The following is an 18,551-nucleotide window of genomic DNA, read 5'->3' as shown; positions in this document are numbered from 1 at the left end:
ATACGTTCAGATTTAAGAATAGTCTACTGAGTGACAAAGCAAGGGCCGAGGCAAGATGATAATAGCATGTGGACACAGACCCTCTCTTTTCAGCACATGCACACGAGCACTCATGCACAAGTGTGCCCCACACACGATCACAAACACATTGCAGTCTGGAGTGCCCGGACAGTGATAGGGGCATCCAGTATGGCCTACCCGTCCAGGCATAGTGGCAACCTTTTATTACCCTACTCAACTGCTCATAAAATGACACTAGCCATGAGCTTCTCATAGATAAGCAATGCTCAGGGCCCAGGTTTTTTATGTATCAAAAAATGTTTTGGGGGATGTATCTATTAACCAGGAAAGGAACCTTGGCATCCTGGTTAGCCACTATTTGCAATTAATCATGCAAGGCAAATATGTGAATGGATTATTTGATCCATGGTCTGAATTTGCTTGGACCAAGTATGTGATCTTGTGAAAGCCCTTACTAATGGCCTCATTTGTTTTAAGTGAAATAATGTTTTCTTTGTTTATAAAGTTACAAACACAATGGTTGATTCTGTGACATGTCAGCAGGTCCGAACTGTATCAATAAACTACATATTCAAACAACATGCATCAAAGAGTGCCCTCCTTCTGAATCACCTCTGTTAGTCCCTTCTTTGTCTCAGCGATTTACAGTTTAAAGCTCTTACCTAAAAAGTAGCTTGTTCTCCTCAATCTGTAGGTCATTATTTTAGCGGTGACAGCTATGCTGACTGTCAAATTTTCATAGGATTCAATCTCAAATATGCTTCTCTTCTGCATTCAAAATTCCAGATGTCTTTCTCCCCTTAGGCCACTCGAAGCAGGTCTTCTGTTTTTTACCCATATATTTTTTATTTTTTATTTTATTTTATAAAGTGCAGGGCCACTTAAATTATGCTGCAGGTGAGGAAAAAATTATGGGGAAGTTTTGAATAAATTATGTAGTAAGAAAAGACAAATTATGTGGTATAATGCAGCCTCTTTTGGGACAAGTATTACTTCATTATTTCGCCATTTTTACACAGGTTAACACTGTCTGGGCAAAGGTTTCACCTCATTAGTGCCAGTTTAACAACCAAATACAGCAATAGACAACAGAAATGGGACCAGTAATTCTTTATAAGAGCTTTCCACTGTGCAGAAACATATGTTTGCTGCATTGTTAAGTAACTTTGTATCTGTTTACGCTAGAAACAAGAATGTTTTTGTTTCATTTGCAGATTATGCAACAGATGATGGATTATGTGACAATCTAATAATTATGCGGAAAACACAGTTTATGAAAAAAACATATTTCCGGTGTCCCTGCCCATATGCCACCCTCTTGCATTTTACAGGAATTTCTGTAGTTCTTTTTTATAGCAAGACGATTTACTGATTTGCTAACTTGTGCATCAATAAATAATGCAAAGATAATGGTTGGAGAATTTGCATGACCTAACAATCTCAGCATTAGTCAACAATATGTCGAGGAGCAGTAAATCCATAGGAAATGAAGAAATTGAAATCAGGCAGACATTTTGAAACCGGAATATTGTTTTAAAATTTTAAGAGTTTGGGTCTAGTTCACCTGAATAGGGGGATTTAGAAGATAAATGGTCAGACTTGTGAATCCCTTCATCACTGCCTCACCTCATTTCATGTGGGCTTTGTGTATCTTGTAAACAGATGTTAACAATAGACAGCATCATCCCCAACTGGCTAGAGATGCCCTTTGAACATGGAAACAAGACGTGCTTAAAGTATTAGCATGCATGCTGCTTGGCTTCCATCCTGATAGATTCTGCAAAACAGTATTAACTTAAGAACAGCTGCTTCATGCATATTTCTAGTTCAATGAATCAGTAAATACACGACCCAGCTGTTGTGTTCACTCCTAGGCTTTCAGATCTGTACTTAAAAAAATGCACTGCCGAGACAATACTGATACCAGTATGTTTTGTGGACTGGAAATATCATTTCTTGTATTTGAATTTTCTTGAAACTTAAGTACCTGGGTTAACTAGTTGCAATTAAAGCTTAGATCAGTGGTTCTTAACCTTAAGTTAGTATTCTCATATTGATTTGTGGGAGCAGTGCAAGTGCATCAAACAGAGTACAGTATGGACAATGAGTTTCCTCAGTTAAATTTAGAAAAGTCCCAACCTACCTATTAAAATGTTCATTTTTTAATATTTGTTTGTAAATTTAATACAATATTTTCTCATTTGTGTATTTGTTTAATGAATGCTTGTTTCTGTAATCGCATATTGTTTTGCAGTTTAGGTCATTGAAAATTCTTAGGCCGAGGTTCTGGGCTTCTAGTAATGAGTCAGTGTCCCGCATCCCAACAATGATTCAGTGGGATCCCTTGGTTCCAATAATGATTAAGTGGAGGTCCACATAAGTGAAAAGGTTAATAACCACTGGCTTAGAGGATAAGAACACACACACATTAAAGATTGAATGATAGGGTACTATTTGCACATGCACAGTGGTAGAGAGAAGTTAATGTCCCACATGTGACTTTGCCGTCTTTACATGGTATTTAGAAGAGTAACAGGCTTGGTATAGATATGCATGTGAACAAAGATCTTGTGGCCACTGGGAGTCGGATGTTTCAGTAGTTCCAAAAGAAGATTGCTTCTCAAATAGATTTCTGTATCAAAACTCATGGATTATCCTAGATTCCCTTGCCCCTACTCTCGCTGACAAGTGATTTGTGCTAAGTAAATGAAATCTTCCCCTATGCACGGTTCTTGTCACAGCACTCCTCAATGGAGGGGAAGGGTCTTTCCCGATTTAGGAACTCTATGACCTCAGTGGTAGAGTGGATGAACTTAAACTGCCTTTAACTGAATGTCAATAAAACTGAGGTTCTAATTATAGGTGAACAATCTCTGGTTTGGGGCCCTAACTGGAACAACCACGGTACCTAAACCAGCTGTGAAGATTTTGGGAATTTGGGTTGATAGTAAGTTGTCATTTGAACCATAAATTACGGCTAGGACATCCTGCTGCTTTGGTATGCTTAGAAGCTTGAAAACAATCCTCTTGAATGTTTTCCTATACAGATGACAATTATTCATGCTCTGATTATCTCACGCCTAGATTCCTGTAACATCTTGTATATTGGCACTATGTAGAATGACAATTTTCCAAAATACTGCTGCTAGTCTAATGTGTCAGCTACCTAGATCTCACTCGGTCTCCAACCAGCTACGGATTCTGCATTGGCTCCCTGTTATTTGGTGCATTCAATTCAGAGCTTTGTGTCACTCATCCTCCATACTATGGATCCTTCATAATCCTAATTCTCATCTACAACCCCATCACTTGACTACTTGCCTGGGACCCTCTGAGCTTTGCCTGGCGACTATACTTAGGGTTAAGTTAATTAAGCAGGGACGAAGCATTTTGTGCAGTCTTGGGCCAAGACTGTGGAATAAGCTTCTAGCACCCCTTCTAAGCAACACAAGCCACATGTCTTTCAGGAAGCAGTTTAAGACCTGGCCGTTTAATGGGTGATGTTTTTCCGTTCACTCTTTCTGTTTATTTTCAGACATGCTGGGAAGCCCATTCTGGGCAGCCACACTCGATATAAAACTTCATAACATAACATTATTGACCCCCAAAAAATTGACCTAAACAAATATCGGGCCCGGTGTATAGTCTTGTGAAATATGATCAATGTAGTTGTAGATGTCTTATTATCAACTGCGCTGTGACAATATTTGGTAGTCAGTGTGATCCTGATACATATATATGTTGATATATTTCAACAGCAGTAACCTGGCAGAACACCTGATGGGCCAGGCTTGCTTCTGATCTTTCATAATTTACAAAAGAGTACTGATGACACGAGTGGGAACGTTGTCAAGACTATGGAGTGTCATATTATGGGTAGAGATGCCACATTCTTTTATATAGACATTTTCTACATGTGTTTATTATGCTTCCAGTATATCCAGGCAAAGGAGAATGAACAAACAATTTGGATATGTTATGGACAAATATATCAGCTCCAACCTGAAATGGGATAGGCCAACAACCCCTGAAGGGGTTAATAAAACGAGCCGGCTCACGTTACATCAAAAATGCACAATACCAAAAGAGGGAGATTTTCAGGGGAGCTCACTCCTATCCATGTGAAGTAGTGTGGCTCACCGGTTAGAGGCGGCAGACCCAAGAGCAGAGGACGGCCCGGGACCAGGGTTCGATTCCCGGCACGGCAGGTTTCTGGACCAGGGTCAGCGGACTCGATAATTCTCTCGCCTCGGTGCCCACTCTGATCAGCGATCACACTCGGCAACTCTGGGCATTAGCTTGCCTCATCTTCACTAACGGCCCCGCCGGGGATGCCTGGTCTCACCCTGGAGATACCCATTAAGGGACCATCTCTCAGGGAAGCCAGGAAGGGTTTCGCAGCGGTCGAAGCGCCTTGGGACCCTACGGGTAAGTAGTGCGCTATATAAATGCCTATACATACATTTACATCCATCCAGGACAAGGTTACTTCAACTCATATGTTATCTCCCAGTTCAAGAATATCACATCCATTACATAGACCTGACCACTACATTCAAGGGGTAGGTAGAGGTGAGTAGATGTGGAGTTAAGAATAGAAAGCATATACTTCCCATATAATGTAGTGATTAAGTCGATGAAGTAGATGCTATTTTTTAACAGATTATCATTATTAACCACAATATAATCTATCTTCTGTCCTCAAAGCCCCAGACCACTTGTTTTCATTAAGTCCAATATGATTGAATTACGACAAGCAAATTCTATAGGTAATACATTTTTAAAAAAACATGATCAACATTTCCAAAGGTTTTTTCAATTTTTTTCCTAACATTATGTCAGACATGTGAACAGTACAGAAGGCAAATGCATATCATTAGTGTACACTTCATGAGAATAATGAGTACCTACTCTGCTCTATCCCATACGTTTCGCTTTCAAGAAGTGAGGAGAGTTATAACTTATGTCCCTCATGAGAAGTCATCCGAATCCACAGTGTTGTCTAGTTTCCTGTACATATCTCTCCAGTGTCCCCCATGCTTACCTAATTTGGCATTGTTGCAGACCTTTGAAATGAACATTTCCTCAGCTAACATCCTCTCACTGATATTGCTGCACTAGAGGTCATAGGATGTATAACGTTACAACGCATACTTTTACCACGCATGCCTTTACAACGCAGTTTTTACATCGCAAACCTTTACAACGCATATCGCTTTGGGGTGCTGGATAGTGAAAAGTTTAATTTACTATTCCAACTCCAGTCCCCGTGGACACTAGGGAAGGTGTTGGATAGTAAATTAAACGTATTCCCTATCCTAGAGCGCTCCCCAGCGCAATGCGTTGTAATGGTTTGCGTTGTAATGGTCGCGTTGTAATGGCAGTGCGTTGTAAAAGTTTTGTTGTAAAGGTTGTTCACCGAGGTCATAGAATGGCCACCTGTCTGCATCCAGTATGTAGCTTATGACAAACATTTTTTAAACCTAATGTGAAAAAGCAACTGGTTTGGGGACCTCAAGGAAAGGTTCCAAGATGGACATGGCGTGGTAGTGTGGAAGCAAGGATGTGTGCACAGTAATGAAATCTGATATCTAGCGATATCAAGTAAATGGCAAAACCACTGTATGGCACACTTGCCACACTACTGTACGTTTTTAATCAGTAATTATGGACTTGCACATCCTCTGCATCTTCTACATCATACAGCCAATGTCCCTGCAGCCAGCCCAGATTACTTCTCATCACATAATTTCTTGCATTTGCTACAGATGTCCTATCACCAGAAGCCATGCAATTCAATTATATGTGTTGCTGTAAGCTCAGCAAATAGAATTGTTCACCATCATCTTTTCTAGACACTACCTTTTGAAAATTATCTTCCGTGTAAGTATATTTCATTACTGGAGAGCAGCCTCCTCGACCACACAATAGCAAACAATTTGTTCGAAAGCAGCTTTAATTATTCATTCAGCACTACATTTTTTTGCACCTCTTTCTTATAAATGTTTATCTTTATTATTGCCTTACCGGGGGGGGGGGGGAAGTAATACCTTTTATTAAATGACCTATCGGAGTGACATGGATAAATGTTGGTAGCTATTTAATTGTTTCCCGTCCGCAGTTTTATACAGTTTCTATCAAAGTGAAGGGTGTTTTTTTTTTAGAAGCTGCTTATTTTAAATGTACAAAACCCCTGTGTGTAATTCCATTAGCTGCCCTACAGCATTGCAATCTACAGTTTCCCCCAGGCTGTTGTGAAATATTGATGAAATCCCCGCTTTTGTGGCTTCCTCTGATACACTAAACATTTGTCTGATGTTAGTTGGACTTGAATGGATCTGTTCAGAGCTATATCAGTAGTGACTTCAAAGACCGTCAGGCTATAACGTGTTTTTTTTTTAACAAATTGAAGTTTCAAAGCCTTTCTATGTGCTACAGAGAGAAAAAGACACAGTTCACATCAAATGTTCTAAAATATAAGAAACGTGCTCACTGTCACTTCACAATTCATTTTTGATTCCCTTCCTCTCGTCTATCAGAGATCTTCCAGTGAATACTCATGAAAACATGAGTTTAAAACAAACAAACACCCGAAAAAACATTTAAAATAGAAGTATTGCTCAGATATGGAATTCTGTTTTTGATATGTTGTATGTAGGAAGTTCCTGAAATCTATACATATATAGTTCAATTTGGTCAATTCAATCACTTAAGAAAAGTTAAGAATAGTAAATCTCTGTGCCCATCCGCGCGTGATTGGTGATGCAGATGTATGGTAGGAATCTCGTTGAATATATTGTTTTTTGGGCACGCCCTTTGCTTAACAACCATTAATGTTCAATATCAACGTTTTCAAAATCAATCAACAACCGCTGCTCTCTCCTTGACCATGATTCAATGTGCGCATGCATCATATGGACTAAATATACTGATATCCTGTGATGGATTTTCAGTAGAGTTTCAGAAATTTGGCACATTATAGGAAATAAGAGCTGATGTCAAGAAAGGGTAATTTCTTGATTTTGTCAACACTTACATCCTTAACTTGCCTCAGTGCACACTATGAAAATCTTATAGCCATGTGAACATTTTCAGTTTATAATTTTTTACTTATGTTCATAAATACTGATGGCCATGATCTGCTATCTAGTACTCCAGACTAGGCCTGGGCAGTAGATTCCGTTCCGCTCGCGAAATTGGGTAATTTCGCGTTCCGCAGAGAACGCGGAATTGCCAAAAATTCTGCTGCTACGCAGAATTTTTTGCTTGTTCGCGCTTTGAAAATGCGTATTCGCAAGATATTTCTCCCCGAGCACGCAAACAGCATTCGCGAACAGGAAAACAGCATCACGAACGGGCGGAATAAGCAATTCTGCATGTTTGCAGTACTTTTGCGTGCTCGCAGAGATTTTGTACGGTTTCACAGAGCGTAGCGTAGCGCGACTACGCAAATTCCACCCACCCCTACTCCAGACCCGATTTAATATGTGAGTCTTTATTCTGCCACTGTAGTTTTCCCACTCTGTCTGTTCTGTATTAGTTTTCCCTGTCTATCTTATCCCACGTACCTATTGGCCCAGGTCTTCTCTATATAAGTCTCAAATGAGTAACACAGATGACATCAAGAACCAGGTAAAATGGTAAGAGAGGTGATTCATTGCAGCAATTGCTTCAGTATAGAATCTGATGCCACTGGAATAAAGTACTGCCTTACAGGTCACATTTAAACGCAATCATGTTAATAAGATGCTGGAAGAAACCAAAGAAGAAAACAAATATTTTGCACCCACAAAGATGGCTTTTATTTTTACAACTGTATATTTGTTATTTTACTGTAATATTTTTTCTAACATTCATGCCTACTCACAACTCCTTTCTTAGCACTTTAGTTTATACACTACAGATCATGTAAACATTTTCATCACTTTATGGCAAAATTAACTTAACTGTTTGTAGTATTATATATTTCATGCTTTAATCTTCTCACCAACGCTACTTCTTTACAGTTTTTTTTTGTATGGAATTGTCCTGTTTCTGCAATTTACGAAAAAGCATCATTGATTTGATTAAGAAGTACCACATAACCTTATTTTATTCTGGTTTGTGCATTAGTAGATCAAAGGTGTGGATCCTGTATTGTGAACTGCACCTATATGTTTCTATGTATTTAATTGTGAAAGCACAGCTATAAGAGAATCAGTACATACAATAAAAAGTTCTCTATCAAGAGAGCGAAGAACACATGCCCAGACATAAGGTAAACGCGGGTAGGGTACTGTGCAGGAGACACAGCAGAGGGGAACTCAGCTTGGGAGCGAGATGAGTGAGTTAGGCGTTTGCTTACGGTAGCCTTCTTCGAACACCAGAGTTTACAGGGACCTGTTTCAAAGCAGGAGGCATTTTAGATGGTGATGAAAAGTGGGGGTGGTGCCGTGGCAGGTTGAGAGATGAGCATGTGAAAAGGTGGTAAAGCTGAGAATTTCCTTCAGGGGAGAAGCATGTTATGTGTGAGTCTTGCTGAAAAGACAACCATGACAATCCAGTTTGTTTAGAACAATATATACATACATGTCCACAAACACACAAATATATTTATATTTATTTCACTGAAAAAACAAAGGTTAAAGTGATGTTATAGTTCGGTGAGAATTTAAGTCCAACGTAATGTTTTTAACATACAAAATCACTGAAATACATCAATTATAGTTAGTTCTGCTAACTATAGCTCCTGTCCTAAGGCAAATATAACTCATGCCCCCACAATGCATAGTTTTCTCATCAATTATTGCATTGCAAATATTGCAGTGATATTTCTATTGATGTCATAGAAGATGTCATTTAATATAAAGAGTAATTTGCAGTGCATGTCCATACTCATGGTTGTATGGACAAAATGACCGCCGTCTATGCCAACATACTCTCGGATTCCTACTGGACTGGCTTGGGACTTGGCCTCAAGTTGTCTAGTACAGAGAAGAGGAATTGTGACAACAGAAATGGTGGCCATAAAGGTGACTTTGACTGGCACCAAGACGCATTGTCGAAAAGTCTTCAGCATAACCTTCCTTCGAAATCCGTGTCCAAACCAAACCTTTTTAGTTCAGTCTAGTTGTACCGACAGAGCAACAAAATGTGTGGCACCGTGTTTACTGGAGCTAGCAGATTTAGATGCAAGCAGTGCAGTGCTGCCTATGACACATTAGTAGAGCTGACTGTCCATATGAATGACACTGGCCATTACCAAGATGATAACCATAAAAAAGACAAAAACAGGCCCACCAGCTACTCCAAGCCTCGGAAAAGGGCTTTTCATGATATGGATAAGGAGGATGCACAAAAGGTGCTAAAGTGCATGTTCTGTGGTGATTCTTTTGACTCTCTTCAGGATCTGAGTGTTCATATGATAAAAACTAAACATTACCAAAAAGTGCCTTTGAAGGAGCCGATACCAACCATTTCTTCAAAAATTGACATCACATCAAAGAAACGTGCTTTTGATGTAAACCGGCCTTGCTCTCCTGACTCTACAACTGGGTCATTCACGGACAATTGCTCCTCCCCAAAAAATAGCCACCTGCAGTTATCGTCCAATAGCCGATATGGCTACCAAAATGGTGCCAGTTACACTTGGAAATTTGAGGCATGTAAATCACAGAATCTGAAGTGTATGGAATGTGGTAGTTCACACGATACCCTGCAGCAACTTACAACACACATGATGGTCACAGGTCATTTTTTGAAGGTTACAAGTTCAGCATCAAAGAAAGGAAAGCAGTTGGTTCTTGATCCATTAGCAGTAGAGAAAATGCAGTCGTTGTCCGAGTCCCCTTCCAGTGAGACGCCTGTATCTAAACCAACGAACAACACCTCCTCTGATAGTATAGGCTTTGCATCAGAGAAAATGAAAGAAAGTAAGACAGACACATTTGTTGAGTTGAATAACCATGAGAAAACAGAAACAAAAATGGAGCAGGATGGCATTCTAGAGAAACCTGTGGATCCCACCTTATTTTGAAGTCTTTGGAAAACACTGTCACTACAGCCATCAATAAAGCTCAAAATGGTGCCCCAAGTTGGAGTGCTTACCCCAGTATCCATGCAGCATACCAGCTCTCAGAAGTGATCAAGCCATCCCTGCAAATGGCTTCTCAAGTTCTGCAAATCAGACCAAATTTCACCAACAAATTACGACCAATCGCACCAAAGGAGAAAGTTCTGCCTGTTGTTCCCCTGAATGCAAATATGACGCAATGTGCTCAAGTTAAAAGGGAACCAGAAGAGGCAGGTGAGGCTCACAGAGACCGTATGAAAGACAGTTTTAGTTACTTTAAAACACTCTAACCTTTATTTTTTTCAGTGCGTTTCGCGTTTTTTTTAAACAAAGTTATATTTTGTTACCATACGTAAAGCCAGCCCCCAGCTACTGAGCCTTCGGCCGTGGGTGGCCGGGTTGTTGGCCACAAGACCTGGCCTGCAAGCAACACCCCGGAGTCAGCCGACCCCATGCTGGGCATGGCCCCCTTCCTTAGGCCAATAGTGGCCCCTGGGACCACATCCCCAGGGCCAAAACATACAGCCTTATTAGGTCTTGGGGATCCTATCCCATGGGGTCGCATGTCATGATAAAGGGGAGGGAAGCAGCACAGCGGCCGTCGCAAAACCTATTGTAGCCTTGGGGAACCCCATCACCTGGGGCCTTTCTAAATTATAAATGGAGTTCCGGTGCCCATCCAGGGCACCCTTCCAGCACCACGTTGGGAGCCTTGGGGGTAGCTCCAGGGCCCCTCAGCCAGCTCCCCTCATACTGCGGAAGCCGGCATTCCTCCCACCCGAAGGGAGCAGCTGATTATGCTTGCTCCCACCGGACGGGAGTAATATCTATTTCCCTGCTCGCATTAGTGCAGATAGGGAAACAGAAGTCTGTTCCCATCTGGTTCGAGCATTTTAAAATCTTTCACCAGATGGGAGCTGGCATCCCCTCTCTGCCCGCGCTGTTGCTAGAAAGGGTGGCATGTTTTGTCCCAGCTGGTAGGAGATTTAAAATGCTCCCACCAGGCAGAGCAAACACGTTTCCCTGTCTGCATCAGTGCAGGCAGGGAAATTACCCTGTCCTGGGGGTGGGCTCGCTCGCGACAGAGTACTTGAGCCGGATCCAGGGGATGGGGTTCCATGGTCTTTAAAGGATCAAGGAGCCTGCGTGGCCTCTCCCTCTTTTTGTTGAATACAGCACCGGTACATGGGGTTCCTGGAGCCTTTTAAGGCTCGGACCGGGGCCTCCCCTTTCAATTGCACTACAGCTCCATGGGATGGGATGTCCGGGGTCTTTAGATGCTCGGGGATGGGGGCTGCGTGGCCCCATCCCTTAGATTCCTAATTTGGTACCTCGCTCTCAGGCAGTGGGGTCCCTGAGGTCTCAAAGAGGTTCGGGGAGGGAGCCACACATCCCCCCACCCCCAAGAAAACAATTATTGCTTTCCCCCTGGCCCACCATGGGTTTTTTTTCAAATGAATTTGCGGCAAACGTTAAAAAAACAAATGCCACTTTGGAACAGTACCACCAGGCCTATGGGGTCAGTGTAATGGGGTCAGTGTATCCCTACCCTGCCCCTATGTCTTTTTCACTTTTTGTTGTAGAACTCGGGACTGAGTCCTAGAATTGCTGCCACCACGTTGTTATTGATGTGTTGGCAGTCAATCAGATCTCTCCAAGAGATCTGTCAGGTCTGCAGATCCTCTGCTGCATTAAATATGCAAAGTTACTTAGCATTAAATGCTCAAAAACTACTGAACGTATATAACCAAATCACAAACAGCGCTGTTTCTGGGCCGAGATTTAGGTTTCTGCCCATTTGGTGTAAATCCATTCAGCAGTTTGGGCTGTAGCTGTGTCGAAAGTTCTTATGGAGAAATGAGTGTTGAAAATGTGTTTTGCCCCCCTCCACCCCCCCCCCGTTTTTTTCTCAGCCCCTGCTTGACGGATCACCCTGAACTTTCCAGTTAGGAGCTGAGGTAAAAAATGTTTTTGGGGAAGGTTTCATGAAGATTCGTCAACCGGCACCAAAGATATATGTAAATCAAAACTATATTTCCTATGGAAACACGATCCTAACTATAGGACCGCCACTTAGTAATATATATGTGTGCATATATATATATATATATATATATATATATATATATATATATATATATGTGTGTGTGTGTGTGTATATATATAGATGTATATATATATATTATTTTTTTTTTGTTGCTTCTGCGTATATATCGCTTATGCATAGTATTGAATCATTTTGTGTAGGATTACAGTTTTTGCACTATAAAATGGGGACCAATGTGTAAATTCGTCTGTGCGACCGTTTTCGTGCATGATTTTTCTCTTTCTCACAGTGTTTGGCAGGCATATTTTCCATCAGTTAGGAATTAGCAGAAAATGACGCGTAGAAATCCCAGGACTGAGCACAATTTGTGCAAATCCATGATGTACACAAAGTACATAACTAGGCAAAAAAACAGTGGAACCCAATGTGAAGTTTAGTGTGACGCTCAGAAGGAGTCTTATAGACAGTAGTTGTGCATAACGTCAATGTTGCAATATGTTTTAGTAGTTAACCTGGTTGATCTTCATTTGCCTTGCTTGTCTTTAATGCCTGCATGCATTGCTGCTATCATCCTAATGTTCCACACTCCAATAACCCCCATGTCCTTAAAACAGTTTAGGTAATATAAACATTCAGATGTTATAAGCTCTAGATATGTCTCTTTACGTACATTTATTGCATTTATTGTTGATAGGCATAAACATTTCTATTCTCAAACTGATATGTGGCATCCAAATATCTCCATTCTCTAAATAGCCATAGCACATAATTGAACTGCAATAAACGTGGATTTGATGTGACTATGTGACTTCATTTGTGTATGTTGTTTGCACTGTATTCTATCCAACAATATTTTATTGTAAAGAATAGCAACTTTAAGTAGCATTTGGTGTAGAAGATGTCTTCCTCTGCTATTGCTCGAGTCTCAGAAGTTTAACTTCCAAGGCAGTGAAGTTATTAACTGCTGTGTCTAGGGTAGTTAAAAAGAATTATGGTCATCTGCCAATAAAACTTTGTAGGCAGCACAAGGAGACTTCCTTTTACTTTTAATTTACAGTATTAATAGGCCATAACGTAGATCAAATAGAAGGCAGGTGTGAGAGGGTGTAAAGTGAGACAAAACAGTTTATTGGCGTGCTAATGTTAACCTTCAATTTCCCTAATCTATTATTTCACATTATATTTCAGGTTACGTCCAAGATGAAGAAGATTTAAAGAATGGAGAGATAAAGGAAGAGACGGAAGATGAGGATGACAGTAATTCCATAAACCAGCCCCAGGGCAGCACGTACACACCCACTGATGAAGAACAGGATACAAGTCCTGAGCAGAAAGGCAGCATCAGCTCCCAGAATTCTCCAGTCAGTCACATATCTAACCAGGATGTTGAAAATGAATCCATTTTAAGTGATGCCAGTGACCAGGTGGTGGATAATAAAAACATCTCTCCTAAAGAAGTAAAGGACCATAAGCTTCTGACCATTCCCAAGTTTCAAAATGATACTCATGATTGTATGGACAAAATGACCGCCGTCTATGCCAACATACTCTCGGATTCCTACTGGACTGGCTTGGGACTTGGCCTCAAGTTGTCTAGTGCAGAGAAGAGGAATTGTGACAACAGAAATGGTGGCCATAAAGGTGACTTCGACTGGCACCAAGACGCATTGTCGAAAAGTCTTCAGCATAGCCTTCCTTCGAAATCCGTGTCCAAGCCGAACCTTTTTAGTTCAGTCCAGTTGTACCGACAGAGCAACAAAATGTGTGGCACCGTGTTTACTGGAGCTAGCAGATTTAGATGCAAGCAGTGCAGTGCTGCCTATGACACATTAGTAGAGCTGACTGTCCATATGAATGACACTGGCCATTACCAAGATGATAACCACAAAAAAGACAAAAACAGGCCCACCAGCTACTCCAAGCCTCGGAAAAGGGCCTTTCATGATATGGATAAGGAGGATGCACAAAAGGTGCTAAAGTGCATGTTCTGTGGTGATTCTTTTGACTCTCTTCAGGATCTGAGTGTTCATATGATAAAAACTAAACATTACCAAAAAGTGCCTTTGAAGGAGCCGATACCATCCATTTCTTCAAAAATTGCCAGCGCATCAAAGAAACGTGCTTTTGATGTAAACCGGCCTTGCTCTCCTGACTCTACAACTGGGTCATTCACAGACAATTGCTCCTCCCCAAAAAATAGCCACCTGCAGTTATCGTCCAATAACCGATATGGCTACCAAAATGGTGCCAGTTACACTTGGCAATTTGAGGCATGTAAATCACAGATTCTGAAGTGTATGGAATGTGGTAGTTCACACGATACCCTGCAGCAACTTACAACACACATGATGGTCACTGGTCATTTTTTGAAGGTTACAAGTTCAGCATCAAAGAAAGGAAAGCAGTTGGTTCTTGATCCATTAGCAGTAGAGAAAATGCAGTCGTTGTCCGAGTCCCCTCCCAGTGAGACGCCTGTATCTAAACCAACGAACAACACCTCCTCTGATAGTATAGGCCTTGCATCAGAGAAAAGGAAAGAAAGTAAGACAGACACATTTGATGAGGTGAATAACCATGAGAAAACAGAAACAAAAATGGAGCAGGATGGCATTCTAGAGAAGCCTATGGATCCCACCTTAAAGTACCAGTATCTTCGGGAAGAGGACTTAGAAGAAGGGGCAAAAGGGGGAGGGGATATTTTGAAGTCTTTGGAAAACACTGTCACTACAGCCATCAATAAAGCTCAAAATGGTGCCCCAAGTTGGAGTGCTTACCCCAGTATCCATGCAGCATACCAGCTCTCAGAAGTGATCAAGCCATCCCTACAAATGGCCTCTCAAGTTCTGCAAATGAGACCAAATTTCACCAACAAATTACGACCAATCGCACCAAAGGGGAAAGTTCTGCCTGTTGTTCCCCTGAATGCAAATATGGCGCAATGTGCTCAAGTTAAAAGGGAACCAGAAGAGGCTGATGAGGCTCACAGAGACAGTATGAAAGACAGTCCCCGGCCAGACGTGGTTCCACTATGCAAAAATGAAGATGAACTTGTTTCTAAAACTGTAGCATGTACAGACCTGCAACAAAGGGAATCATCACCTTTACTGGAGGATGAGAAAGCAAACAGAGACAGTGAGAGTGACAGGCAGAAGCTACTGGAATCAACAACACCACTCAGTAATGGTTGTAATTCCTTAAAGGCAAACCAATCTTCTGAAATGCCTTGCGTCAACCCACTTAGTGCCCTTCAGTCAGTTCTAAATAATCATTTAGGTAAAGCCAGTGAGCCAGTAAGATCTCATCCTACGTCAAGCCCTAGCCCAAGCACAATTTCAAAATTTCACAATTCAGACGGCCCAGCGCTTTCACCAGCTTCCCAGCGGCCTTCAAATCTTCCTGGTCGCTACCTTTTTGACAGCAATGATCAGCCAATAGATCTCACCAAGTCAAAGATCAGAAAAGATGAATCTGCCCAAGCACAATCATGCATATCGCCTCCGCTCAAGCATGCTCTCTCTGACATTGCTGACATGGTCAAAGTTCTTCCAAAAGCAACTACACCAAAACGGGCAATTTCTTCAAGGCATGCACCAATGAAATTGGAAATGGATGTTAGGCGTTTTGAAGATATCTCAGCTGATATCTCTCCTCTGCATAAAAGGAAGGGGCGGCAGTCAAACTGGAATCCTCAGCATCTTCTGATACTGCAGGCGCAGTTTGCTTCTAGCCTCTTTCTGACGTCAGAGGGTAAATATTTACTCTCCGATTTGGGCCCTCAGGAACGCATGCAGATCTCAAAGTTTACTGGCCTCTCAATGACCACTATCAGCCACTGGTTAGCAAATGTGAAGTATCAGCTTAGAAAAACAGGAGGGACAAAGTTTTTGAAAAACATGGATAAAGGGCATCCAGTCTTTTATTGCAGTGACTGTGCATCTCAGTTCCGAACCCCGTCTTCTTACATCGGGCACTTAGAATCCCATCTGGGATTCCAGATGAAAGACATGAACAAACTGGCTTTGGAACAGCAAAGCAAAGTAGAGCAAGAGATCTCCAGGGTATCTGTTCAGAGGTCTCCTCTAACAATTGCTGGGGAAGAGGAGTCAGACTCTAAGTTCAAATGTACATTGTGCTGTCGGACCTTTGCCAGCAAACACGCAGTAAAACTCCACCTAAGTAAAACACATAGTAAATCGCCTGAACACCATTCACAGTTTGTAGCAGAAGTGGACGAGGAATAGCTCAGAAGGTGTCCTTCAGCTCAACTGAGAATCTTAATATGCTGATTGTACAGAGTTTCTCAAATAAGGAAAAAAGGTGGCATGTTTTCTCTCTTGAGAGATCACTGTATAATTGGTGTACGGATCTGTTTTAAATTACTTTGAGGAGAAGCTTGCTAAATGCATTATATTGGCCTGTTTATCCCTTGCTCACCCTTTCTGCGTTTAGCTTCTTTTCCACTCCAAAGTCTTTTTGACTCTTCTGTGAGTTCAATGTCTCCTCCTGGAAATCTTGGTAGCATGAGACTGGACAATGAGCTGCTGGAAAATATGTCTCAGTTTCCAAAATTTCATATGATCCAGGGGAAGCCCGCTGTGTATGTGCTTCGTGGCTTGGTTAGCCTTCTAATTTCATTTCCCAAGCAGGATTTAAAGCTCTTAATCTGAAGCAGCCTCCCTTTATTATGAAACAGGCAAGTGACCTCCCCCTCAACCAGTATCAATGCTACTGTTTGCAGCAAGTCATGTGGGTAATCAACTGCAGCATTCCCCTCATGCTTCTTTAATATTGAATGTATCATGCCCACCCTGTGCCCTCTAACCATTTTAGGTTCAATGCCCACTAATCTGCCCCAGAGGTTAGAATATTTCTGCTTTGAAATTGATCCCTATTGTGGACCTCTTATTTTGCAAAACAATGCAGGTATTTGGGTACTGTATATATGAACTTGCTCTTTATTTCATCTTGAAGAAGCACAAACTGGTACAGTAAGGTGCAATGTTTATGATAATGTATGTTATATTCTACTTTGTATAACTTATATCATTTTTTAAAATTGTTATGCTTTAATTTTTACATCTGTTGATTTCAATAACAATAATAATATTGATTAAAAGTTCACACTCTGTACAGTACTCTTAAGGATGTGACTATGCTATGAGAATTGAACTTACATAATATGTTCTCTATTATATATGTTGCCTGGTTGTTAATAACTGATTTACAGCCTGTTAAGTTTGTAATATATGAAAACAATTGTATTAATTCGTATTTAAGCAGGTTTTCAATCTTCAGAAATCAATATCCCTGTCCTGACAATTAAACATTATTTTTTTCATCAGTTTGCACTTATCCAGCGTTTAATGTAACAATGTGGAACAAAACATATACGGCTCTATTAGTACCTCATTCAAAAGTAAATGGAAATACCCTACTGTGATGTGCAATGAGAAGCTATTTCGAGACACCAAACAACTTTCAATTTTTATCAAAGCCAATTGTGGTTATGCAAGTCTATAACATAGATTACTGGCTAATACCAGACACAAAAATGTTTTAACATTGTAGCATATTTTATAGAAATAAATCCATTGTGTACAATATCTAGAGCAATGTATATATTAAACAATTGGCTAACATATGCAGGTATTACGCTAATGAGTTATAAAAGACCATATCTGATTCTAGGTGATGAAGTATGTGCAAGACTACTAGGAATGTCAGTGAGGGTCCTGGTGAGTTTATACTAGAGCACCTTAGAACCATAGATGTCAATGAAATGAACAACATGGTTTTTTGACATGCATCTTGTCAACAGGTATTTGTGAGAGTTGTAATGGCCCCAAGTCGAACGTCTGTCAACGCTGTTCCTGTCCTGGTCTCTGCCATGACACCTGATGACCCAAGTCTCCCGTAATGGTACCAGAAATAGTGCCTCAATAGTTAGGGGGTACACATGAAATATGTGTAAATGACAGTTTCTCAATAATCATATGTTTACTAGTGTGCCTGTTTGTCTCATTACCTGACCCATAGCTGGTGGAGGTGTGCATGACCTATGAAGATCGCGTGATATGAGCTTTTCCAAAACATATCACCAGACTTCTTATGGCCTGTGCATGATCTGAAAGACTCTGGGCTGAGATTGGCCAATGTTTAAAAAATCACTCAGCAATTACTTTACAAATAAGCATCCTTTTGATACATCTCTGACATCATATTGTCTTCCATGACTGTGATATCTCCTTTGTTAGAAGAAGCCAATTCTCTTAGACACCAATATTCCTAGCTACACTTCTCTTATTGATGACATTGCCCAGTCTTACAGTTTCACATTAAAGCAGTACATATAATTTATTGTCTGAATTGCAAAGGATTTTTAACCTCATAGATGCTATTAAACATTCCTCCCCAGTGCTGCGCTGTCCATTG

The 18,551-nt window shown here is 40.9% G+C and overlaps 1 protein-coding gene across 1 annotated transcript; it reads left to right on the top strand.

Annotated features, from left to right (window-relative positions):
* Positions 1–13,297: 13,297 nt before the first annotated feature.
* Positions 13,298–17,460, top strand: TSHZ2 (teashirt zinc finger homeobox 2; the record flags this gene model as incomplete). Its single annotated transcript, XM_086951267.1, has 1 exon — positions 13,298–17,460. A coding segment is annotated over one exon (3,063 nt), but the record flags the coding sequence as incomplete, so codon positions are not given.
* Between the last annotated feature and the right edge of the window lie 1,091 nt (positions 17,461–18,551).

This window comes from Lissotriton vulgaris, unplaced genomic scaffold (assembly GCF_964263255.1).
Source record: "Lissotriton vulgaris unplaced genomic scaffold, aLisVul1.2 SCAFFOLD_1860, whole genome shotgun sequence".
In the NCBI taxonomy this organism is placed as follows: domain Eukaryota; kingdom Metazoa; phylum Chordata; class Amphibia; order Caudata; family Salamandridae; genus Lissotriton; species Lissotriton vulgaris.
The sequence above is the reverse complement of the archived record's forward strand: the minus strand, read 5'-3'. Positions and strand labels throughout refer to the sequence as shown.